This window comes from Diplodia corticola, assembly GCF_001883845.1.
Source record: "Diplodia corticola strain CBS 112549 chromosome Unknown scaffold27, whole genome shotgun sequence".
NCBI classification, from domain to species: domain Eukaryota; kingdom Fungi; phylum Ascomycota; class Dothideomycetes; order Botryosphaeriales; family Botryosphaeriaceae; genus Diplodia; species Diplodia corticola.
The window spans coordinates 297,345-322,734 of NW_017971506.1; the positions used below are offsets into that span (position 1 = coordinate 297,345).

The 25,390-nt window shown below is 58.2% G+C and overlaps 8 protein-coding genes across 8 annotated transcripts; 6 read left to right on the top strand and 2 right to left on the bottom strand.

The window, feature by feature from the left end:
* Positions 1-1,933: 1,933 nt before the first annotated feature.
* On the bottom strand, positions 1,934-3,447 carry BKCO1_2700094 (glycosyltransferase family 25 protein; the record flags this gene model as incomplete). Its single annotated transcript, XM_020273629.1, has 2 exons — positions 1,934-3,037; positions 3,241-3,447. The coding sequence occupies 2 exons, from the start codon at positions 3,445-3,447 to the stop codon at positions 1,934-1,936; spliced, it is 1,311 nt and encodes a 436-aa protein (XP_020130133.1).
* A 1,029-nt stretch (positions 3,448-4,476) lies between these two features.
* BKCO1_2700095 (beclin 1) lies at positions 4,477-5,958 on the bottom strand (the record flags this gene model as incomplete). Its single annotated transcript, XM_020273630.1, has 2 exons — positions 4,477-5,822; positions 5,874-5,958. 2 exons carry the CDS (start codon positions 5,956-5,958, stop codon positions 4,477-4,479), a joined length of 1,431 nt encoding a protein of 476 aa, XP_020130132.1.
* A 395-nt stretch (positions 5,959-6,353) lies between these two features.
* On the top strand, positions 6,354-9,509 carry BKCO1_2700096 (myb-like dna-binding domain protein; the record flags this gene model as incomplete). The annotated part of the gene is made up of 1 exon (XM_020273631.1): positions 6,354-9,509. The coding sequence occupies one exon, from the start codon at positions 6,354-6,356 to the stop codon at positions 9,507-9,509; it is 3,156 nt and encodes a 1,051-aa protein (XP_020130131.1).
* A 528-nt stretch (positions 9,510-10,037) lies between these two features.
* On the top strand, positions 10,038-11,766 carry BKCO1_2700097 (alcohol acetyltransferase; the record flags this gene model as incomplete). Its single annotated transcript, XM_020273632.1, has 2 exons — positions 10,038-10,080; positions 10,130-11,766. The coding sequence occupies 2 exons, from the start codon at positions 10,038-10,040 to the stop codon at positions 11,764-11,766; spliced, it is 1,680 nt and encodes a 559-aa protein (XP_020130130.1).
* Positions 11,767-14,601: 2,835 nt separating this feature from the next.
* Positions 14,602-16,299, top strand: BKCO1_2700098 (mfs sugar transporter; the record flags this gene model as incomplete). Its single annotated transcript, XM_020273633.1, has 3 exons — positions 14,602-14,693; positions 14,744-15,920; positions 15,997-16,299. The coding sequence occupies 3 exons, from the start codon at positions 14,602-14,604 to the stop codon at positions 16,297-16,299; spliced, it is 1,572 nt and encodes a 523-aa protein (XP_020130135.1).
* Positions 16,300-17,366: 1,067 nt separating this feature from the next.
* Positions 17,367-18,389, top strand: BKCO1_2700099 (polysaccharide lyase family 1 protein; the record flags this gene model as incomplete). Its single annotated transcript, XM_020273634.1, has 2 exons — positions 17,367-18,069; positions 18,127-18,389. The coding sequence occupies 2 exons, from the start codon at positions 17,367-17,369 to the stop codon at positions 18,387-18,389; spliced, it is 966 nt and encodes a 321-aa protein (XP_020130134.1).
* A 1,166-nt stretch (positions 18,390-19,555) lies between these two features.
* On the top strand, positions 19,556-21,007 carry BKCO1_27000100 (threonine aldolase; the record flags this gene model as incomplete). The annotated part of the gene is made up of 2 exons (XM_020273506.1): positions 19,556-19,681; positions 19,973-21,007. 2 exons carry the CDS (start codon positions 19,556-19,558, stop codon positions 21,005-21,007), a joined length of 1,161 nt encoding a protein of 386 aa, XP_020130119.1.
* A 419-nt stretch (positions 21,008-21,426) lies between these two features.
* Positions 21,427-25,319, top strand: BKCO1_27000101 (uncharacterized protein; the record flags this gene model as incomplete). The annotated part of the gene is made up of 4 exons (XM_020273507.1): positions 21,427-21,448; positions 21,500-21,850; positions 21,903-22,120; positions 22,173-25,319. The coding sequence occupies 4 exons, from the start codon at positions 21,427-21,429 to the stop codon at positions 25,317-25,319; spliced, it is 3,738 nt and encodes a 1,245-aa protein (XP_020130120.1).
* Positions 25,320-25,390: the final 71 nt, after the last annotated feature.

Below are 25,390 nucleotides of genomic sequence, written 5' to 3' on the forward strand. Positions count from 1 at the left end.
TGTAGGGACTAACGTCTTACAACACCAAATGTTCGTCCTCCAGCTTCGAGAGATATGCATTCCGACGGTCAAGAGATTTTTTCCAATTCCGCTCATACTGTCATCGACGCATCGTGTCCGATGCTCGGAGGGTAAATTTGCTTATAACGCTGACAGAAAATTATGGCCAGCAGAACGACGAGAGTTGAATAATAAAACATCTCTCGAGTCCAAGTCACCCTAACGTACAGCGGGAATTAAGGAAGGTTAAGTGGTATACATGTCGGTCGGTAATCACAGCCGGGTGCAGAAGAGAAGCTGTTTGACTGGATGATCTATTAAAAGCTGCTACTACATGGTGTTTATATAGGTGAACGAAGAAAGGGGTACCCAATAAGGGTGTTGTTTATGAGAACACGTTGCTAAAGAAGACCCTATTAGGTTAATAATGCCGATTATCATTCACAACGTGTACGTGATGGTGTGGACTAATAATATATATATCTTTAAATTCTCGCCTAAAGACGTTTAATAAATTAGCTTCGCGGAGCTGTTTTATCCTCTTTTTCTTTTAAAAAAAATAAAGCCATATACGATGCGTAATAAAATTAAAAACAAAATTAAAAGAAGGGATCGTATAAAGTAATAAATAGTGACGTAGCTCGAGCTATATTAGTATAAGTAGACTTTGGAAGTATATATACTTTTAGTATAATAGTACGCTAAGAAGATCTACTTCCCATTCTTAAGATAATAACTCCAATTCTATTCTCTTCAGCGAAAAAAAAAAACAAGAAAAAAAAACAAGAAAAAAAAACAAGAAAAAAAAACAAGAAAAAAAAAACAAGAAAAAAAAAACAAGAAAAAAAAATGTTCGCTGTATTCAAGTACCTCGCTGAGTACATAGGGTTGAATCTAAATGGCAACGAGTTCTCGAACATTACACGTCCTATGTTAATCGCCGACGTACTTGTCCTACCGCTGGAAAGCTTTGCCAGTGGCTCACCGTGGCATTCCCATCTGAACCATCAAGGCGAAGTTCTTTCATTGCACAAGTGGATGGCCAGCTGGGTGTCGGACCACCCGAACGAAATACCAGTGGAAGAATTCTATATCACTTAGGTTTTGGGCAAAGGGATTGCATTCCTCTACTATTTCTTCTTCCCTGATTTTCTTAAGTCCCATTCTACCGACTACGAGTGGTAGCTTTGTATCCTGGTAGTTACTATGTTAAACCGTCCTAATGACAGCGGTAGAATTAACAAAGAGGGCTACTAGGTTGATACCTATACGTAATAGAAAACGAGGAGTTCCTCTACGTGGTGTTTAAAGTAAGGGACATAGATAATATATTTTATATCTCCTCACACCTCCCTCCAAAAATGCCAACGGTCGGGATTAGCCCGGAATGCAATATATTTTGTGCAGACAGTTATTTGACTGCCCTCAAAGTTCCACACACGCAGTTGTCGGAGAGACAAGACCAGACATGCTTCAACCCGACCCGACCCGACCCGACCCGACCTGACCTGACCTGACCCGACTCAACGCAGCCCATCTTGGCCTGACCTGAGTTGGTCCAACCTGACCTGTCCCCACTCTATGTACTTCTACCTGCTGTCGTTTTGGAGGTATCTCGCTGCCAGCAACCCTCCTACTTAAGGATAAAAGACGGTGACCTGGCACTGTTGAATGTTTAAGCACGGCACACCTAAACCGATGGCCACCGCAAGTTGCGATGGCGTGAACGCGTGTCGAAACTCGCCCCATGTCCTGGACAAAGTTGCTTTGACAAGTACGTTCAGGGGGATGACCATATACGATATTCGGCAATTTCCCCCATTTGAGTAATATATACACGTATTGGCTTCTGCAAGTCATACGGAAAAACTAACGTTAAAATAAAAGACCACCTTCCTTTCCCTGCCTTCCTTCTTGTCCTTCCCTCCCCTCCTCAACTCTTCCGACAGCTCACCAGCTGATCATCCGGCTTATCCCAATTGCACCTCGCGCTATACATGATATTCTCCGTATAATTCTTCCCACTCCCACCCACCTGCCCCTCATTGACAAGACTCGACGGCAACCCCGCCGCGACGTGATGATGGAACATTTCAGGGTTGACGGTAAAACAGCGCAGCTCGCGCGAGCGGCAGCGCGAATGCATCCACAAGTCGAAAGCCTGCTCGTCGCCATGGCGCATGGCCAACATCTTGGCGACGCTGGCGGCGGTGACGGCGTAGGCAAAGGTGCAGATGGGGCCGGCGGCATGCTGGACCCAGCGCGTCTCCTCGCTGTCGCCGGACATGCGGGGGTCGTACGACCCTATGGTCGGCGGGAGGGTCGGGTCGTACATGGTGATGTAATCGTCCTCGCCGGGGAGCTGGCCGGGGGGCAGGCGCTTGGCCTTGTCGATGGGCAGCTTCTCGCTGGTGGGCGTCTTGACCTTTGCCTCGAGGTTCTCCTTCTGCTCAGTCTTCTGCTGCTGCTGCTGCGCCGCCACTTCCTCGGCGCCCTCGTCCGGCGCCGCGCTGCCACCATCCGCACCGACAACCTTCTCCGTCACGACCTCGACCTCCTCCGCCTCGACCACCACCCCTTCCTCGCCGCCGCCACCGCCCGGCCCCTCCTCCCCCGGCTCCTCATCCTCATCGTACGGCAGCCTCTCGCCGCAATGCCCCAACCACAGGACATCCCAATCCTCGCCCCACGGCCACTCCCGCGTCTCCGTGCGGGGCACGGTCAGGTTGCGCACGGCCTCGGCCACCCAGCCCGCCTGCCGGTGGACGCGGACGTCCCAGTCGGCGTCGTCCTCGAGGATCAGCGCGGACGAGTAGTTTTGGGCGGCGCGCATGACCTGCAGGTGGGCGAGCCAGGCGCGGGCGGAGCCCTCGTTGAGGATGCCCGACGGGTTGAGCGCCATGAAGGCGGCCGTCTCGCCCGAGGTCGGCGGCCGCTGCGGCGGGATGGTGATGGAGAGGTTGGTGCGCTGCGCGGCGGCGTGCAGGCCGGCGCTGCGCCAGGTCGTGCGCGGGGAGACGGCGAGGATGGCGTCGAACTGGGTGGGAGCGGTCGTTGTCAGTTTTGCTTTTCGCTTTTTTTTTTTGGTGGTGGTTTCGCGATGCGTGTATGGGTGGTCATGGGTTGGAGTTGTGGCTTTTTGGCTTGGCAAAAGCAGCGATGATCTTGCAGGGATGGATGGACGGCGGTAGTGCGGATGCCAATAATAGACGGGCAATGGGCAAAGGGCAAAAAACTTACGCCGAGCGTGGCATTGGCGGTGCCAACCAGCGGAGCCACGTCGCCGGCGGACAGATAGTCGGACCATACGGCGGGCGTGAAGTCGGGTAGTATGGTGGTGGGCAGATGCGCCACCGCCTCGTCGTGGTTCCAGAGCAGAAGCAGCACGGCGAGGATGAAGAAGGCGAGGATGGCGCTCGAGCGGCGCGAGTGGGTGAAGGGAAGCATGGTGGCAGAGGGGTGGTGAGTGAGAGAGCGAGTGTTTCGTTTCTGCTTCTTTCCTTCCTGGGCTGTGGTTTGGACTATTTCGGGGTCGTTTCGCTTATATTTTTCACGTCGGGTTCATGAGTCCATGGCGGCATGCGCTGGCAGAAGTGAGAGACGGCGGGTGGGAAAGCGCGACGGGCGGGCACGCGCTGGTCAGAGCGAGCGACTTGGGCGGCGGCGCGCGAGGTGGACTCGAGACATGGGCTGAGCTTGAGGGGAACAGGTCGTTTGCAGCGGGCGCAGGCGCAGAGGGCCGCTGGTGAGATTTATCCTCACTGCAGCGCCCGCGATAGGGCTGGCGGGATCCCGAGCGCCTCCTCCTTATCCTTCCTCTAGCCCAAGCTCGATAGCGCGGCGGAAGAAAAACTCGCGACCGGCATGGCGATTGGAGGGACGGCCGCATGGAAAGGAGTTGTCTGGCGCTTGGCACCGCCCGTGGTGCGTCGTGGCGCGTGTGGTCAATTGGCCCGCCGCCGCAAACCCCTGCCCGCCATGCCCGCCTGTGGGCCTCCCGCATGCAGAAACCCTCGGGCCTCAACACCGCGCCTCTATACAGCATCACATGATCTCTGCCACCGATGCGTCCTCGCCGCCATGTCTCTCAAGCTGCTGCCCGCCGCCATGACGAGAAGTCGCCGTCAACCCTGCATTACTCTCTCCGGCCGGCTCGCGGCCCCTGATAGCTAGCGCCGCCGTCTGCTCGCTCCCCACACTTTCGGCCTGACGGCCGTGAATCAACCTTCGCCGCCGCTCATTTCCGAGATTACCTTCATCAAACACGCTCCCTGCGTGTCGCGCCCATATCTAAAACACTCTGTAACCCCGCTCTGAACCTTCAACGCCGAATCAATAATCCTCGTCCGACTCGTCACTGCTTGTTTCACCCGGGCTTGCATACGCTGCACCTGCCCGTAACCGGCTGACCCGCTCGTCATCCACCGCATTCTTGCACTCGCACCCGCAACACCCCATTCCCTGCGTCTGCTCGCCCTATCGGCGCGCCGTCGGCGTCGCGCTGCGTTGCTTCTGGTCCATGTCGCTGGTTGATGCGAGAAGGTATTTGCAGCAGATGAGCGTGTCCTTGCAAGCCCGCGTCCACGTCTCCTCCTGGTTGAAGCTGAGTTTGATGCTCGCGTCGCGGATCTTGTCCTTGCGAATCGTGTATGGCAGCTTGAACCCAAACTCGTCCATCTGCCGCAGGCACTCCAGAAAAGCCACCATGGCGTTGTCGAACCTCCTGTGCAGGAAATTCAACCCGAGCGGGAGGTCGCCGCTGCAGTACAGCTCCAACACCGTGACCTTGGGCTTCGCCGGACGCGCCGCGTCGTCGGTAGACGCCGCTGGCGGGAAGTCGAGCTTCTCGATGGTTGAATTCGAGCCCATGGGGCACAGACGGTAGCCCTTGAACGTGTAGCCCACCTTCTCCGCCACCGTTGCCAGCAGCAGACACGTCTGACCCCATGCCGCGTTGATCTCCTCCCACCCCACCATGACCGCCGACGTCCGGCCTAGCCGCAAGCCGTTGATGGTCGCGAAGTTGCCGTCGTGCCCGATGGTGAAGGTGTCGTTGTAGACGTTGGTGCGCTGCAGCCGCTGCGCCTGCTTGATGTCGTGGTCGTAGCGGTTGTTGACGCGGTCGCGCTCGCTCTGGAACGACGCCAGCGTCACCGCGAACGCATTGCGCTCCTTCCAGAACGCTTCCTCCTCCTTGTCCAGCCCGCGCGCCTCGGCGTCCAGCGCCTGCAGCTCGTCATCCATGGCCGCCTTCTCGCGCTCCAGCCGCTCCAGCTCCTTCATCGCCGCCTCCTCGCCCGCCCGCGCGTCTTCCAGCTGTCGCCGCGCCAGCGTCACCTCCTCCTCGCTGGGTATGTCCGCGTTGGCCTGCCGCAGGTACTCGACGTAGGCATCGCGCTCCTTGGTGGCGGCCCCGAGTCGCTTCTGCAGCCCTTCCACCAGCATGTCGGTGCACTCGACGCAGATGGGCTGGTCGATGTCGGAGCGCGCCGACAGCACTTCGAACAGGCGCTGCACCGTCTCCATCTTGTCCGACATGTCCTGATTGCCATCGGCGCCCGCGCTGCTGCTCGGCCGGCCGCCGTCGGGCACGATGTGCGGCGCTTGCGGCACCACTTGGGACTCGGTGAGCATGACAAAGGACATGGACGGGTGGTGGCGCGACTCGCGACCGTGGCGGCTCGAGGGGATGCTGCGGCGGAAGGTGGGCTGCGTCGCCCGGCTGGAGACGCGGTCGTAGGCATCGCGGCGGTCTTGCGAGTAGGCGGGGCGGGACTGGTGTAGCGAGAGCGGTCGCTGCTGTGAGGAGGGGGTTGTGGAGTCTGCTCGAGGTTAGAAATAGAGTAACGCTGAGCGCTTAGCGCGGCGAGCACCTGTGAGGAGCTTGAAGGCGGCGGGGTTGAGGTCCTCCAGCGAGCCGTCGAGCTTGATGGGCGTGCGGCACTTCTGGCAGTACATGGCGGCAGCGGTGAGCGTGTTATCGGAAGGTTATGTGGCCGAGGGTGCAACTCCCATGACGCTATATATATCTGTGTGAAGGAAGGCTGCTGCGTATTGGGAGGAGACGGAGGACCTGCGCGCTGGAAATGTGAGCTTTCGTTGGTGACAACGAGTGATGGGCAGCAGCTTCGCCGACGGGAGCATGGATGACGCAGCCGCACGGGCCGCCAGATTTTGCGGGCGTCGCGACGCGCTTCAACGCGGTGTCGCGCTCGACCGAAGCGGAAGTCTGAGCACCCGCGACCTCCCCCGCCTTGCGCCTCGAATCAAATCGGATCTACACCAGCAGCCTACACTGTTCCTGACAGCCGCCCCTCGGCCACCCCTCGGCCGCGCTCCATGACGCCACCCTCATGGCCCATCGTCCCCGCCCGCCGCCGCCGCCGCCTGCAGATGCCGAGCAGTATGACGACTACTCCGAGTTGGAGCGCGAACGCCGTGAGAATGACATGCGCCTGAAGAGCACGTTCGAGCACATATTCGATAAATACGAGCGCGACTTTACCGACATTGGCGACGAGATCGACCTTGAGACGGGCGAGATCATTGTCAACAACGGCCACCTTGCCCGCTTGGAGGACGAGCGCGATACTGGCGAGGATTTCGAGGAATGGTACGAAGAAGACGACGAGAACGTAGACGATGTTACCGGCAGCTATTCATACGAGCGCCACGCGGTTGCAGGCAGCCTGGAGGAGGATGAGCTTCTCAGTTCTCCACCAGGGAATCGCGACCAATGCGTGAGTCTGCCTGGTGGAGCTCTTGCATCTTTGTCGAAACTCACCTCCCAGATGTCCACGATCCACCCTCCACCGGCCGTCCCGACGCCGCATTATCGGAGCCATATGCAGCCCCGGAATCGATCGCAGCACCTCAATACACCGCAGCGCCGAGATCAACCGCAACATCGGAACCCGCCTTGCCCGAGTCGAACTCGACGACCTGGGTTCGAGGCTCAGCAAACACCACATAGAATGAACATGACCGAAGATCCCGCATTCTTCCAGGCCTTGGGCCAAAGTATTGCCCAAGGGATTGCTCAGTACATGTCAAGCTATCAGGACAGTCCAAGGTCTACCGATCCAGTCTGGGATGCTCCTCCGCTGCCCCGTCCCTCCCATTCCGCTCGTCGTTCTGCACCTTCTCCACAGCGCAGGCCGCAAATGATCCCTGAGTCGCCGCGCCAGCCATCCAAGTCACTCTGGTCTACCGGGCGTGCAGTTGGCCGTCCGAGACTGCAAGCACGTCCTTCTACACAGATTCCTGACCCGTCGCCCAGCGTTCGTAATAGCACATTGCGCCGGCAAACACTGGCCAATGACCCTCCCGCCAGACCAAGATATGCCGAACCACAGTGGGATGAGGTTGATTATGAGGGAGCGGAAGAAAGTTTCGAGGAACTGGAAGGAAACGGCTCGCCGGAAGAAGACATGGGAGACATTGAGTGTGAGGATCAAAATCAAGTCAATGCTTGGGCAGAAGACGAGGAAGTTATGGACCTGGAATCAGCCGCCAATGGTGAAGATCCGATCGATACCACTGAGACTGAGGATGTAAAAAATCCGCATCCATACCAAGCTCTGGTCACTGCACCCACGAATACCCAAGTGCCTCCTGCCTCACGCACCAGACCCGATTCGACACCGACTACGGAAGCTTCTGGTACAGCAAACAGCGGAACTACTGGTGGAAGAGATGCGCACGCTACACCAGTAGCGCAACCGAGTCCAGAGTGGTCGACCGCTCAAACGCCACTTGGGTCCGCCGATAGAAAAAATAACAAGCAGCTTCCCTGGATCGAAGGAGACAACGAACTCTTCATCGTGCTCAAAGAGGATCGCAAGCTTGCGTTCTCTCAAATCGGTCGCTACTTCCCGGGGAGGAATTGTCAGAACCTCATGTATCATTGGTACCAACGCCTTGCAAATCGTCCGGATAAGACTCGAGGCCCCATGTCAGACTACGTCCGTCAAGCGCTCGAGCGCGGCCCGATCTTGGCGAACAAGGTGAGACAGAAGCCGTATGTGCCAAAGAACCCTGAAACGGCGTGTCCTCACCGTGCGAACCTCGCCGATCCCACCGAGATACTGGAGCGCTACCCTATAGAGGTGCCGGATTCTGAGCAGAAGGCGGAGTCGCCGAAGCTGGTGCCCCCTGGGGTAGATATCACAACTGGAAGGCCTGCACCCTTCAACCCCAACATTCTCATCAGAGAGGAGATGGAACGCACACATCTTTGCACTCTGTGCGGCAAGTCATGGGTCTCTCATTCCAATGCCAGGAGACACACGAGACTGCCTGAGCTTTGCAGACCAGAAAATTGGCTGGCAAACTACATGCCCGGCGCACATCGCAAGAGGGCATTGGTGCAGATTCCGGCCAATAAAAGCACTCCAGAAGACCGGCCGTCCAAGCGGCAGAAGACAGATGACAGTGCCACACCTCGACTACTTGAAGCCGCAAAAAGGCGCGCACCGCAAGTCCCACTAAACGATAGCCCTGTGGGCGCTGGTGTACAGCGTGCTGCAGTGGCTCGCTCTCCAGATGTGGTTCAGCCGGCGAAGGAGGTGATGCCGTTGTCCCAGGACGCAAGGCCAGAATCGGTCTCGGCTCCGCAGCGAGGATCTCCCAAGCACTTCACTATCTCTGATAAGCAGCCGGTCGCAGCCGGTCCAAGCAGACAAATGCCAATTGATCCGAGGCTGATCGACACGTCCAAGGTGATGGAGGCGGTGCAGCAGCACATGGGTGTTCCTCAGCAGGTTCTCGGAATCTCTCCACTAGTGCTGATAAGGCGGCCGCATTCTGCGGTAAGAATGACTGACGGTGAGACGTCCGCAACAGGAGCAGCTGCAGCGGTGCGGGATCGCATCAGTTCCTCCAACAACGATGTCCAAACACCGTCCGCCCAAAAGCAAACGGCCGACAAAACACCCATGGAGCCGGTTCCTCCATTGACACAACCGTTGAAATCCCGAGGGAGAGGCAGGCCGCCTTCTCAGAACACGAAAGGTGCTCACCAGGTTGCTGGCACAGGCTCGACACCCAGAAACGGAGATTCCGCCACAACGCAATTGTCTAAAGCTTCGCAGAAATCATGGCAAAGGTCTGATCAGATTACGGGCGCAAGCTCAACACCTAGAGGTCAAGCCCCTCCTACGTCAGACCCAGTTCCAACTACGCCAGCATCCAAATCTCGCCAAAAACCATGGTTGCCAAAGCCGAGTCCGACGGCAATGCCAGATGCTCGGATGAAAGCGACACCGTCGAGGCCGGGGCTGAAGAGTGTAGCACCTCAGGCGTCGCAGTCCTCCAGGCCAGCCATCAAGGCTGCTTCAGCTAAGCGGTTATTGGCAAATACTGGGCCTGCCGCGACACCACGTACCAAGGTGACGGGCGAAGCGTCACAGAGCTCACCGCTTGGCCGGATAGCCAGGTCGGAACCACGCCCCAGCACTAGATTTGTCGACTTATTGGCGGACATGTCTGAAGACGAATTAGCACTGTGATGACTTTTCTTTCGTTTGTGGAGTGCTTCTACTGTACTCGTATGCAAGGAGTTGTCGTTGCTTAGAAGGTGGGATACAGATTTATGATAAGGCGTCGTGGGTTACCAAAGCTTGGGCTGATGGGCGTTTCTATTGCCAATTTAGGAAAGGGCTCGAAGGGTATAGGGACTATCTGGGGTCTGGGCGCGGCGTTTGAACCACGCTTATATCCTTAAGTGAATGCATTGCTACTGCGGAATCCAACGACTGCTCCATGCAACTCGAAACGACAACAAGTGCCATACACAGCACCGCGCAAGAGTTGCCCCATCCGGCAAGGGCTACGTTGGCTACGCTGCACGGACCGACCGCTGGAAATAGATCCGAGACCCGGCATGCAGTGGAGCGGTGTATTATTTCAATCCTGCACCCAACACCACCCACTCCTTTGCAACCTCTTCTGCCTCGTAGTCGTGAGCAACTCAACATCACACGCCAGCGGCAGCAAAAGCAGCAGCAGCAACCGCAGTTCGACCCAGCTGAGCCACCATGGCGGACAACGAGCAGCGCTACGTGTCGTTACGACCGGCGGGTGAGTAGAAAGAAAATTCCAGGCAACAACAATCTGACGGCGCTCTCAGGAACCAGCGAGAAACGGTGCATCATGCGCCATGCCTTGGGCTATTATCGAGGCCTCGTTGTAGCTGGCCGCTACACCGCTCCGGAAGGCTTCCCCCTCGGCGCCAAGGAATCGTTCTATCCCGCCCTGAAGCACTGCATCTCGACGCATCCAATGCTCAGCGCCGCCATCAAAGGCGAGCTCACCGAGGCCCCCGAGTTGATCAGGCCCGAAACCATCAATCTCCGAAATCACGTTGAAATCACCCAGCCCGTCACCATCCCGGCACCAGCCGACGACGAAAACGACACCCACGCCGAGCTCGAAGCCATCAAGCCCCTCCTCTGCCACGCCCACGACCAGCAATTCCCCGACGTCTCGCGCATCCCGCCGTGGAAGATCGTCGTCATCCCCATCACCACCACCACCAACAACACCACCGCCAACTCCGCCCCCACCCACGGACCAACACCGCCCACCTTTTGGCTCCTCTTTTCATACTCACACTCCCACGGCGACGGGCCCTCGGGCCTCTCCTTCCACCGCACCTTCCTCTCCGCCCTCCGCCACCCGTCCACCACCGCCGCGCCCTCCACCGCCACCACCTCGCTCAGCCCCGCCGACCCGACCTACCGCACGCAACCCACGCCCGCCCTCCTCCCCCCAATCGAACAAACCACCACCCTCCCCGTCACGTGGCCCTTCCTCCTCCTCCCCGTCGCGTCGTCGTACCTCCCCTCGGCGCTCCGCCAGTCCTCGCTCTTCACCTCCAAGCACCTCTTCTTCCGCGCCTCCGTCACCCCGCACCGGCCCGACGCCTGGACCGCGCTGCCGACGTCGTACCCCGACCCCTCCGACCCGACCCGACTCGCCACGGGCGTCGCCGTCGCCGTCGCCGCCCCCGCCACCGTCCGCGGCATGCTGAAGCGGTGCCGGCGCCACGGCGGCGTCAAGCTGACGGGCGCGCTGCACGGCGTCATCGTGCGCGCATTGAGCGCCGCGCTGCCCCCGAACGCCAACGCTTCCTCCCCCTCCTCGTCCTCGTTCGTCGCGCAGACGTCCATCGACCTCCGCCGGCTGATGCCGCGCTTCGGCGCGGAGCTGGCGGGCGAGCGCAACTGGGACGGCGCGGTGGGGCTGTGCGTCAGCGCCGCGTACCACGTCTTCGCAAGGGACGAGGGAGATGTGGAAGCGGTGGGGGGAGATGGCGGCGAGGACGTGTTTTGGCACCGCGCGAGGGAGACGACGAGGTGTTTGGCGGAGAGGGCGAGCACGCTGGTCGATCAGCCGATCGGGCTGTTGAGGTACTTGAAGGGGTTTAGGGCGTGGTTGGAGGGGCAGGTGGGGCGGGAGAGGGAGGGGAGCTATGAGGTTAGCAATTTGATGGCGTTTGAGCCGGATGGGCAGGGGGAGGAAGGCGGGGAAGGGGAGAAAAGGGGTGGCGGGTGGGAGGTCGGGCGCATGCTGTTTTCGCAGCCGGCGAACGTGACGGGGCCGGCGGTGAATTTTAATATCGTGACGAGGAAGGGTGGGGATATGGTGATTACGCTGACGTGGCAGAAGGGCGTGTTGGGCGTCGAGGGAGATGAGGACGTGTGGGCGAAGGGCGTGTGTGAGGGGTTGGAGAGGGGGATGAGGGCCCTTGCGGGGGTGCAGTAGGTGGGGTGCGGTGATGGTTGAGTATGGGATTCGGGAGTAGATGGGTGTCAGTGGAAATGTATTAATGATGTATTTATTGTGTCTCGCTGAGAGTATCTAATCCGATGATGCGGTCTCGACCACCTGGGATCAGATAGATGACTCTCAGCTTCGGCTGAGTATACTGGAGCCTGGAGTGAAACGTAAGGCAGGGACAGGTGGCACAGATTTCTCCCAACGGTAGCCAAATTGAACGAAGCGAGGGGTCAGAGGCCGCAAAGGTTGCACATTGAAATCTAGTCTGGGTTTACAAACTTTAGCCCCCATGCAGCTCAGCCCCTCGCGACTGCCACTGCCCCCTTACATCCAGGAAGGAATGCTGTAGGTCATTATTTTAAGCACTTGGGAGTTTCCGTCAGAGTTGGACCTTAGTTCATCTCCATGCAATAATAATGGAATACCCCTAAAGAATCAGACGAAGGTCGAAGGTGCTTTGAGCTATGCGAGTTCTACTTGGGATCCGACTTCTTACGATGTGGACTTGGCAATTCTAGCATGACAGGGAGACCTGTGAGGCCGGCGGTGGGTGATAGCGACGACGACACCACCAGGGGCGGTGACGTGGCTTAGCAAGCGTGTGGAGTCCGGAAACGGACTGGGAGAAGGTTCTTTGGACAGTTGCTCATTGTTTCTAGGTCCCCAGGTTTGGCGGGATGGCATTGCGGGAGTGAAGTAAAGGACTCTTGGCCTGGCGAACTTCATGCAGCGAAGTTGAGGTTTTGCGATCTTCGACCAGACACTACGGGATCTTTTATATGGCCCGTCGTCCTCCTTGCTCGGTGAACAGTATGCTGCTAGGTCTAGGATTAGAACGTGTGGACCGGCAGGTACGGCTATACAACCCCTCGAAAGACCAGAGAGATGGTGTATATTGGACTATGAACGTTCTTGGCTGGCGCCGAATCAGAACTACCTACAAAATTGACTTCACGTCCTCAATGCTACGTACTTTAAAGTTAGAATTCTCGGCCTTACTTTCAAGCCCGAGGAAGCGAATAAAGACCGAGGCGACCAGATCCCGAGAGGTGACTTATGTCGAAACTCAGAACGAGAGAAAACCTCGCGGAACTCGGCAGAGCAAGCCCATGCAAGCTCGGTTCGTGAGGTGGATGCTACACCACACGAAGAAGTCCACGCAGACACCTGTCCTCAAACCAAAGACATGGATGCCGGAACAGCGGCAAGGTCAAGGGAAGGTGTCCAGCGAATAGAAGGTGCAGAGCAATCACGCCGCCCCACAGAGAGGACCTGGACCCTCGTTTCACGGCTTGAACGTGGATAAGCAATTCCAAGCTTCGGCAAGGACCAGGTGCTAGTCCTTAAAGGGACAAGGTGTTGAATGAGGGGTTGTCAGCTTGCGACGCTGACGGCCTGGCGGCAAGACGATGGCGTCAGCCCAGGGTCTCTGGGAACGAGTGAAAACACATGGTCTTGACGGAGAAATGCAGGTGTATCACTGCAAACGATAGAGTCTCGAGCAGTCCGTCTTCACAACACTGATGGAAATCAGGAAAGGTCGCGCGGGAGATAGAGGCGGCTTAGATTGCAAAACGAGGGCGTGCGCAGTCTTCTGAAACGCATCTTCGCGTTCGCAGCCAGCTTTCGGCATCGCACATCCGGCCGCATTTCCCGAGAGCCTGTCCGCCAACTCCCACTCTGTCCCATGTTCCCTCTCCCCTTTCTACTTCCATCCAAGCCAAGAAAAGGTTGTTTCTTTTGCTTTCTCACCATGCCCGTTGATCGCAGCTGTGGGAATTGTAGCAGCGCAACCATGAAGGCTTCCAGAGGGTGGCGCTGCTCGCAAGCCATCATACAGGAAGTGGAGAGAAAGGAGCCAGCACTGGATTGAGCAGTCAAAGGTAAGTTTTCACCCGTACCTACAATCTTGTAGAGAAAGGGAAGTCTAACAGCGACAGGACATCCGAGGCCCTCTCAGCTCCCATGGACCAGATCCCACAAGCCAGCCATACGGCTTGTAGCGTGCATCTTGACGTCCTTGTGGCTCTGAAGTAGCATGAGTGGCGATCCTCTCCTTCCAAGACTTCAACAGAAGCATCTAAGCCAATGGCAGATCGATGTACTCTCTCCAAGGCTCTCCAAGCCGGGAACTGTAAGCATACACACGGTCTCTGTCGAGTCTTCATGAGTTGACCTAGAATGAGCTGCGGGAATCAGATCGAAAAGTTCTCCATACCTCGGTAGGCGAATAGAGAGGTGATAAGAAGGGAGCGAAATCTGCAGTCAGGGCGAATGCATCCGCTACCCATCATCCCTTGACCCAAAGAATGTCGCCAAGAGGACGACTTTCGGCCTGACAAATAGTGCAGGAGAAACAGCGATCTGGACCATTATTACGCCATGGAACCATCCTTCACTGTGTCATGGAGTGAGACACGATCGCTTACAATGCAGTTGACAAGTGACGGGCTCGCACGTGCTGGCGGCCGGAAAGAGCAATCCGAGTCATTCCGCAGATACGCCGCTTATCAATTTTTTTTCCCCCTTCACTTGAACCCACACACACTACTCCAGTCCCCGCTGTTTCTTTCTTATCTTCGGACAAGGTCGCCCTCTTCGGAGAGGGTCACCCTTCCCCGCACGTCTGGGGCAGGCTTGTGTCAGCAACGAGCAGTCATCAGCATGTGAGAAGGGAGCAAAAGATTTTTTTTGCCGCACCGGCGCCCCACGGTGTCGGTGTGGGAACAACGCATGCTTTAAATAAAAGACGCCTCGATCAACAAGCCTGGCTTTCCCTCGACCAGGTCACTCCATCCGCTTGCCCAGATCCAGCCGAAGATGACAGCCTCTGCGCCCGAAACAATGCGGAAACGCGTGCCGCTGTACCTCAGGGTCTCGATGCTGATCGCCGTCGGCGGCATGCTGTTCGGGTAAGTCTGCTGCACCATCGCCGCCAACCACAACTCTGACTCGGATCCAGGCTCGACACAGGCACCATCGGCCCCGTGACGGCCATGTCGTCGTTCGAGGCCTCCTTCGGCTCCTTCTCGCCCACCGTGCACGGCGTCATCGTCTCCTCCATCCTGATCCCCGCCGCACTGTCCTCCCTGATCACGGGCAACGTAGCGGACCTGTACGGACGCCCGCGCACCATCATGTTCGGCGCCTTCGTCTTCGGCATCGGCGCCGCCATCGAGGCCGCCTCCAACAACCTGGGCGCCTTCATCGCCGGCCGCGTCATCACCGGCGTCGGCGAGGGCTTCTTCCTGAGCGTGCTGGTCGTGTACGTGTGCGAGATCTCGCCCGCCCGCCGCCGGGGCCCGCTGGCCTCGCTGCCGCAGTTCGGCACCACCATCGGCATCGCCGCCGGCTACTTCATCTCCTACGCCACCTCGCGCATCCAGTCGTCGGCCTCGTGGCGCGTGCCGCTCGCCTTCCAGTCCTTCATGGCCCTGTCGTTTTCCGTCTTCTGCACCCTGATCCCGCCCTCGCCGCGCTGGCTGCTGCAAAAGGGCCGCGCCAAGGAGGCCGCCCAGGTGCTCGCCCGGCTCGGTGTGCCCGCCTCCGAGATGGAGGAGAGCTTGCGGACCGGCGGTGGTGACGATGAAGAGCCTCAGGGGGAGGGTGCCGATGACCGCCAGCCGACTCTCCGCGAGAACATCCGCGCCTCCTTCAGCGAGATCTCCAAGGCCTTTGCGCCCGGCGTTCGCAAGCGGACTTTCCTGGGCTGCTTCATGATGGGCATGCAGCAGTTCAGCGGCATTGACGGCGTGCTGTACTACGCTCCGCTGCTCTTCACCCAGGCGGGGCTGTCGTCCGAGCAGGCCAGCTTCCTTGCATCCGGTGTTTCCGCCCTGGTCATCTTCGGGACGACGATTCCAGCCACCTTCTTCTCCGACCACTGGGGCAGGCGGCCGTCCACCATCTACGGCGGGTTGTGTCTGGCGGGCACCATGGTGCTGATCGGGTCCCTATACGCGTCGAACAGCGTCCATACCGACCACGGTGCGGCGCGGTGGGTGGTGATTGTGGCCATCTACGCCTTCGCCGTCATCTTCAGCGGGTCGTGGGCCATTGCCTTCAAGGTGTACGCCAGCGAGATCCAGCCGCCGCAGACTCGGGCCAGCGCTTCGAGCCTGGCGCAGAGCTCCAATTGGGTAAGTCGAAGCAAGCCACGCGCGGCAAAAGAGCCCCTGAACAGGTGACGAGTTTACTGACGCACACGCAATGCAGTTCGCGAATTTCGTCGTCGCCCTCACGACGCCCGTCTTCCTGGCGCGCTCGTCGTACGGAGTGTACTTTTTCTTCGGCGCGTGCTCGCTCTTCACCTCGGCCGTCTGCTTCGTGGCCATGCCGGAAACGCGCGGACGCACGCTCGAGACGATTGACGCATCCTTCGACCACCACTCGTGGCGCATGAAGAAGAAGGAGGAGAGCCCGGCTGTCGGCAGCGAGACGAACTCGGTCGTGATGCAAACCGTCACTCCGAAACAGGGAGACAGCGCCCTGCCAAGCGCCAACACGGTAGTCGGCTAGGGGGCTAAGCGGCAAACGGCTCTTAGCACGCGACGACCCCGGGGTGGTCGGACGCGAAAGAGAACCCTCCCGCGGGTCAGTCGGCACGCGGGTGCAAAGCAGGTTCGACCGTCACCCAAGAAGGCGTAAATTAGCGGTGCGATGGCAGGCTCCGGGCTGGCATGTTTCTTTGCATCGAGAATAGAAACGGACGATCACCGGCATAACTTGGACCCAGGCCGGACGACCAACGCACCGCCGATGCGGCCCCCCCCCTGAACGGCCACGATCCGCGGACTGCAGCGTGGTTCGCCGAGGAAGCTTGACCATCGATCCGGAGCTTGACCACGGATTTACTTCAGGTTCACAGGCGGCCTGGGCAGCTCAAGGGGCAGTGATGGTCGGCAGTTCTGGCAGTGTTTGGTCCCATCTCACGGGCACTCGGGCCCTGGATTGCGTACTGCGCAGGTCCGGGGCGGGAGAAGCAAAGCTTGGCAGTCGCAGGAGGCGCGTCGGCCCTGGGAGAAGCTGTTTCAATGCTTTAGCGAAGGCCTGCCAAGGCGCGGGGTGGCTGCAAAGAGGTCCGCCCCCGATGTGCCAAGCCGGGCGACCCCCCCGGCCAATCTACCACCACCTGCTTGCGGATTCGACATTTCTCCACTCGTGGCTTTGTTTCATCACGACCTCATGCACGCGGCTAGCTCATTTCGCCCGTCCCACGTCGCGCGAAACATGGGCTCCATGGCGACGACCCCCAGTTTTGGCTAGATCGGCCAATCACGACCCGGGCCGCCTTCGTCGAGACCGCCTGCATCGCTCCACCTGGACGTTCCCCCTGCAGCATCCCGCAGCCGTCGAGCCCGAGCCCATGTTTTCTCCGTCGGCGGCGGTTCCCGTGAATCCGTATAAAGGCAATAGATGATCCGGCCATACAGCTCGACAAGTCAACCTTCACCTTCAGTCTTTCTCTATTTAACGCGATTGACTCGCGCCGTTCTTTGACAGCCATCAGCCTGCTGAGCACGCCTGACCATTCTCCTCTCTCTTCAAAACTCCCACAGTCCATCACTTGCACCACCGCAGCCACCATGAAGGCCTCGACCGTCGCCACCATCGCCCTCTCCGCCGTGAGCGCTCTGGCAGCGCCCACCAAGACGCTGGGCAAGCGCGCCGCCATCACCGACACGCCCGACATCGGCTTCGCCACGCTCAACGGCGGCACCACGGGCGGCGCCGGCGGCTCGACCACGACCGTGTCCAGCCTCGCCCAGTTCACCGAGGCCGCCGAGGCCGACGGCGCGGCCGTCATCGTCGTCTCGGGCGCCATCTCGGGCAGCGCCAAGGTCCGCGTCGCGTCGGACAAGACCATCATCGGCAAGGACTCCAGCGCCGTCCTCACCAACATCGGCCTCTACATCAACAAGGTCAAGAACGTCATCGTGCGCAACCTGACCATCAAGGAGGTCGTCGCCGACAACGGCGATGCCATTGGCATCCAGGCGTCGACCAACGTGTGGATCGACCACTGCGACCTTTCGTCCAACCAGGACAACGGCAAGGACTACTACGACGGTCTCCTGGACGTGACGCACGCCTCCGACTACATCACCCTGTCGAACAACTACCTGCACGACCACTACAAGGCGTCGTTGGTCGGCCACTCGGACTCGAACGGCGACGAGGACACCGGTCACCTGACCGTCACCTACTCGAGGAACTACTTCCAGAACCTCAACTCCCGTGGCCCCTCGTACCGCTTCGGCACCGGCCACATCCTGAACGGCTACTACGGTTTGTTTTCCCGCTGTTGAGAGCATCTGAATGCCCAGAAACTAACCATACGCGCAGAGAACGTCAGCGACGGCATCAACACCCGCCAGGGCGCCCAGCTCCTCGTCGAGGGCAACGTCTTCACCGGTTCCAAGAAGCCTCTCTACTCGACCGACGCTGGCTACGCTGTTGACACCGACAACGACTTCGGCGATGGCGAGAACACTGCTGAGGCGGGTTCCATCTCGGCCTCCGACCTCGGCTACGAGTACACTGCCCTCGCCTCCTCCGAGGTCAAGGCTGCCGTCGTCGGCACCGCCGGTGCCACTCTCACCTTCTAAGCGAGGGTGTTCTGATGTGTTGATGACGCTCGGCCACGAGCTGTTCGATCTTGTTGACTTGACGAAAATGAAAAAAAAAAAAAAGGAGGTCAATGTGTGGTGGTGTGGGAGCTTTGAATTGAGCACAGTGCGTGCTACTTCTTTGTATATAGTTTTCGCCGGCATTCTTGTAAAAGCCGCGGAGAAAACGAATTTATCCTTGCAAAACTCGTTGAAACAAAAGACTGTTCCATGGCGCGTGGGCGAAGCTTTTGTCCCCGCCAAGCATGGCTGCCGAGACCCACTGCACACTCTACAATACTTGCGTAAGCAGATGAAGACGATGTCTAGAACTCTTTGTTGGAGCTTTAACTCGACGCCCACGTCCGGACATAAGCTCCAACTCCCTTCCATGTGCTCAAATCGCGTCCTTCGTGGCCCCTGATTTGTGATCCACTTTGACTTGTGAGACTGCAGTCCTCCATGTTCAAGCGTTCGGACCGTTTGTCTTCTCTCAAGTGCCGGCAGCAGAGCGCACTGACGGGATGAGTGGCCGCTGGGGTGATCCTGACGCGGACTTAGGGTGACTGTTTCATCAAAGGCGCGACCAGCCCACCACGCGACAGAGATGCGTGATCTTGGTGGATCGGCGCTTGGCTCTCGGCTCCTGTGCGACTCGGGCGCTGTTTTTTTTTTTGTGTGTGCCGCGCCGTGCCGTACCGCCCACGTGCCAGGAACGAGCAAAGGGTTGGTTGGCGTCCTAGTGGCATTGCTTGGCCAGTGCGGACCGACGACAACCGCCGCTGTTCTCCGAGCCGTGGCCTATCGATAGAGGGGATTGCCCGAGAGTAAGCGTGAGTCAACCGCGGAAACCATCGCCTTCTGTGTCATCGAAACTTGAGCACGCCCCGCTGCTGCCAGCTGCCATGCTAATAAAGCCCCGCTGCCGGCCATTGACGCGCCTGGCGTCAGCATTCCTGCAGCCCTCGTCCGCGCTCTTTGTCTCCCAACGCCCGCCGGCTCGTCCGATATCAGCACCACCTGGTCCAACAAGCTCGACCGCTTCCCCCGCTTCTGTTGCCCCCTCCTCCCTTTCTTTCTCCTCCTCTCCACGACACCGTTGCGCATCGCCGCGCCAGAGACAGAAGAACACGGCACTTTCGCACCCTCGCGCACACTTTCACAGAATGGCCCCGCACAACTACTATCCCGTGACGGCGCCGTCGTCGTCGAGCCCGACGCCAGCCGGTGTCTCGCCCTCGCAGTCTCCGAGCATCAATCACTGGACGACTCCCGGTCCCGCTTCTTCCGACGTAAGCCATTCCCTCACATCCCTTTCCAATCTTGAAAAAAGAAGAGAACGCGAAGAATGCCCCTCCACCCCCACCAACATGCCCCTCCAACCCATCATGACCAGAAACCCCACGAACACCAAACTCTCCCATCCATCCCTCCCAACCCAGACCAAAAGAAGCAAAAACAAAGACCCCTCCCCCCATCCACCCCGCCCCCAACCAAAAAAACCCCCCTCCCCACCCAAAAAAAAAAAATAAAATCCCCCCAAACCCGCAGCACTAACCACCACCCCCTCCCTCCCCCCACAGTTCCGCTCCGACACCATCACCACGCCCACCGCCAGCATGCTCGCCGCCATCGCCTCCACCACCCTCGGCGACGACGTCTTCCACGAAGACGCCACCACCAACGCGCTGCAATCCTACATCGCCGCGCTCTGCGGCAAGCCCGCCGCGCTGCTCGTCATGTCGGGCACGATGGGCAACCAAGTGGCGATCCGGACGCACCTGGGGGGGCCGCCGCACGCGGTGCTGTGCGACCACCGCGCGCACATCCTGCGCGCCGAGGCGGGCGGCGTCGCCGCGCTGTGCGGCGCGCAGATCGAGGGCGTGGTCCCCGCGAACGGCGCGTACCTGACGCTGGAGGATGTGAAGGGGAATGCGGTGTTGGGGGAGGATGTGCACGGCTGTCCGACGCGGTTGGTGGAGGTGGAGAATACGTTGGGGGGCGCGGTGATGCCGTTGGCGGAGGTGAGGCGGATCGGGGAGTGGGCGCGGGCGGAGGGGATCAAGACGCATTTGGATGGGGCGAGGCTGTGGGAGGCGGTGGCGGCGGGGCACGGGTCGTTGGCCGAGTATGCGGCGTGTGTGGATAGCGTGCAGTTGTGTTTTTCGAAGGGGCTGGGCGCGCCGATGGGGAGCATCATTGTGGGGGATGAGGCGTTTGTGAAGAGGGCGAGGTGGATACGGAAGAGCTTGGGGGGTGGGATCCGGATGGCGGGGGTGGTGAGCAGCGCGGCGCGGACGGCGGTGGAGGAGCAGTTCTTGGGCGGGAAGCTGCTGAGGACGCATGAGCAGGCGAGGCGGTTGGCGGACAGGTGGGAGGGGTTGGGCGGCGTTTTGAGCGTGCCGACCGAGACGAATATGGTGTGGTTGGATGTGAAGAAGAGCGGGGTCGAGGCTGAGGACATCGTGCGCTTGGCCGCCGAGAAGGGCATCAAGACTTTTGGTACGAGGATCGTGGTGCATTACCAGATTTCGGAGCTGGCTATGCGCGGCATGGAGGAGGTCATGGAGACGGTCATGGGGAACAAGAAGGCTGCTGCTGGCACCGAGGGCGCTTAGTCAGACAGCGGGGCGGTGTTGATCAAGAGTGTAAGTTAGAGGGACAAAGAGAACAAAAGGGGAAAGATTTGATATTTCATGTAGAACGGTATACGGTCCTATTTTCTTTCTCTCCAGGTGCCCGTAGACGTACCGTTAGACGTATCTGTGCATCGCGCCCGCGCATAAGATAGGGCAGCTTATAATCCGATCACTTATTCGATTACAATCGGCGATTTTCAATCGCGAACCCTAGGTGTAACGTGTTTGTCGGGCACGCTAGATGACGAGGGGAACACAATCCTCATTCCTGCACGTCAGCTACTACGTCATTCGAGCACCATATGGCTCAGCCTGGCGCCACATTAATAGCCTCTGCTTATGTCCCCCTTAGGTTCCCGGGCCCTCCCTTCTGTCTTCAATTGAAAAATTCAGCAAAAATGGAGTACCCTTATCACTCCGGTAAGCTGACCCATTCGCTCGCAACATACAAACCAACTAACGAGATCATAGTGCGGAACAGCGAGGACCGGCCCAGTCTCGAGCAGCCAAGCGGTGCGGGCCAGCCAGACACCCGGATGCATCGACAGCCACTGCTTCAAGACGGAGCACCTCCAAGCGACAACAACCCCATATCCAAGATCCAGTCGTCGCCGACTGCGTCTAGGCTTGAGAGCGCAGCCCATTCGTCCCTGATGTGGAACCCGCTGTGGCTCCATCAAGGTGTCCTACTCGGGTTCTCGACGGCTTTCATTCTCATGGCACTTGCCGTGGGCCTGGTCTATCGTCTCTCAGAGATGGATAACGGTCTTGCTTCCCAGAACGAATCAAGACGATACCTATGGACCTTCGGACCAACCGCATGTATGCTCAGGGTCTCTCTTATACCAAACCGCTCGGTTCTAACGAAGAATAGTCCTCACCATCGTTATGAGCTTCTGGGGTCGGGTCAACTTCGCGACTAGACAACTGACGCCGTGGACGGAGCTACGAACCGGCCCATCGCCAGCGGAGAAAAGTATCCTCGCTGACTACATATCACCTATGTTCCCGGTCGTCGTTCTAGACTCTTTCCGGAGACGACACTGGGCGATTCTCATATCTTCATTTGCAGTTGTGCTCTTGAAACTGACGGTAGCCAGCCTCCTTTCTGTGAGGAAAAATAGCCTGAGCTGACATTTTGTAGACAGCCTTCTCCACCGGCCTCATGATCCTGGAGCCGACACAGATGGTCGCAGAAAACATTGAATTCCGCTTGTCTTCAAGGTTTGACGCGACGTCATTTGACGCCAACAACATGTCTGGCGCAACAATCGTTGGCCCTATATCGTATGCAATCACCGCAAAAGGCCTTCCTTACCCACTTGGCACCGCACCGGATGTCGTTGTTCAGGACTTTGATACTCAAGATCCAGGTCCTGCACTAGGCGTGTACTCAGCCAACGTTACCGGCTTCAATCCTGACCTGGACTGCAAAGTTGTCGATGTCGATACCGCGGATGTTAGAGACGCCACTTTTCCGTGGCTGAATGTTGTCGGAATGGTGTTTGTTGTCAATATATCAACACCAGACTGCAAAATCGACAACGCACTGGTTGGACAAACCGCGGACCACTCGTTCGTGTACCGGAAGAACATTACGCAAAATTATCAAGGCAACATCCAAAACTATACGTGCAACAGGCAGGGCAACCAGCTTGAACCACTCAATCCGGGTCGCAGTGCTGCAGATGGACATTCAGATCAGAGAGTACTGCTGACCATGGCCGATCTACGTTGGTCGCCTATTTCGAATGGTCGGGACATGCCGGATCTGGAATCATATAAGGTTGTGGGCCTCACTGCATTACTTTGCCGGCCAACGTATCTCCTGAACACCTACACGGTGAGAAAGTCCGCCAGTCCAAACAGTTCCGTAATTTCGATGGACATGTCAATGTCCCAGAGCAATACGAGTCGGCTCAAAGGCTTTCCCATAGAGCAGTTTGCGGGTAGCATGGTCAATACTTTTGAGCACATGAGACTGGGGCCCGGGGGTGAAGACTACGTTCTCACGAATCCGGTGCCAAACTTCTACCAAGTCCTATCCGCTGTCAACAACGATTCAGGATTGGAACCATTCATGGATGCCCAGCTTTTAAGAAACATAAGCACAGCTGTCTGGCGAAACACTGCTGTCCAGTACGCTCGAGAATATCTCATGGTACCGGCAAACGACTCCGCTATTGGCTCAATGTTATACAACCAGAACCGGATCCAGGTCAAGCGGCTCACAGCGATTTCCATGATGGCTCTACTCGGAGCGCTTTCCTTCGTTTCGTTTGGCGTTTGGTGGTTCAGGCCAAAGCCCGCGGTTCCGCGCGATCCAGCACCACTTGTTGCAACGGCAGCATTACTAGCAGCCAGCCCCGACTTTTCCAAGCTGATGACGGGCCTAGGAGCAGCAAGAACTAGCGCTATTCGCAAGGCCACCACTGGTAAATGCTTCCGGACCACCGTCTCAAACGAGCACTTCACTCTGGAGATGCAAGATTGCAAGGGACTTAAGCCTCGGCCTGGTCAGAATTCTCTCAAGGAGGAGCAAGTCAAATGGTGGAGGCCTGCCGCTACGAGGACATGGTTCTTGATCCTCACGGCCTTTTTGTCACTCGCCGTTGCGGTTCTACTCATTGTCTTGCAGCAGGTCTCTGACACGCAGCAAGGCATACTAGACATTGCTCCTCAGTTCCGTGTGGTCCCAAGGTATCTAACGGCGCTCATCATGCTTTCCATTGCTACTCTGTATTCGAGCATCGAGGGCGTGTCGGAGATATTTGCCCCGTTCTCGCGCTTAAAAGCAGGTAACGCCTCGGCACAGTCAACAACAGAATTCAACGTCGTGGGGAAACTGCTTCCACATGCCATCCTAATCTCAGCTAAGAATGCTCACTTTCAGCACGTCCTAAGTGGGATAGCGCTTTTCGCGGCAGGGTTCCTGACTATAATTGCCTCTGGTCTTTACACAGTCGCTACCGTTCAAGTTGTCGAGACAGTAACGCTCAGACAGATGGATAGCTTCAACTTCAACCAGGGAGAGCTTTCGATCGATGATCGCAATGCTGCAGCAACTACCAGCATTCTTGAGTACACCAACTTGAGCTACCCATCCTGGACGTACGGGGATCTCGCCTTCAACAAGTTGGACACGTTAGCGGACTTAGGTGGAGACGGGGTGATCAACTTGAACCTCTCTGCGTATCGCGCTACGATTGACTGCATACCGTACACCGTCCAAGAGAATACTATCAGAGTGGACGGATGGCCAGATGGAGCCGAATACTCGCAGTTCGAGCTCGATGTCAGCGTTCCAGTCCGGTGCGTACACAATTACACCAACCACACGAAGGTGCAGTGGAGCCAGGTATATCTATTCCCGTTCAATCTGCCGACTTTCTACAGCGGCAAAGCCACATGGTTTACGTGGGGTACTGGCTCAGAGGGAGACTTGACTGGCGACGGTGCAATGACCAATCATCCTTTCCAAGGTTATTCTAGCTGGTGGTGGGACCTCCCCACCGGCAACCACGGGTGCCCGACTTTTGGTTTCACCATTGCCTCCTCAGCAGTGGTCCCCGGGGGAACCAGCAGTAACACGACAATAAAAACCAACGCCACCCTTGTCATGTGCACTCAACACCTCGAGCAGCTCACCGCCAACGTCACCCTCCGCGCCACCGACCTCTCCATCGACCCGGCCCACCCACCCGCACCCGACGAATCCACGCGGAAGCGCCTCAAAAGCCCTGCCACGGACAGCGAGGTCTGGGAATGGCCGCTCAACGAGTTCCTCCTCAAGATGGTCGACCTCAGCCCCACGCCGCAGCTGCAGCGCTTCGACTCGGTCGACCGCGCCGACGTCAACACCGAGTACTTCTTCCCGGGTATCGACGGCTTCATCAAAACGCTCGTCGACGGCAAGGTCCGCACAAGCATCGACTCGCTCGTGGGCACGGACGAGGCGCACCAGGCCGCCTTCGTGAACGCCGGACGCCGGCTCTACTCGCTGTACATGGCGCAGGCAATCTCAGCCAACATGCGCGACACAAAGAGCAGGGTCGACACCGACGGCAGCTCTGGCATCCTCACACGCGCTCCCGGCCACCGGTGGCGCCTGCGCCAGAACCGCGGCCCGGCCGTTGCGCTCGCCGCCCTGCTCTGCTTCCTCGCCGCCGTCACGCTGCTGCTGATCGTTGTCTGGGACCGCGCCAAGGTGCTGCCACACAACCCCTGCACCATTGCCGGCGTGGCAAGCTTGCTGGTGGGTTGCGAGTTCAGCCATAACATTGTTGACTAGTGCGGGTAACATAGTCGGACACTCTTCCGTCCATCATATCCCACCACAGAAGCAACCACCCCACACACTCC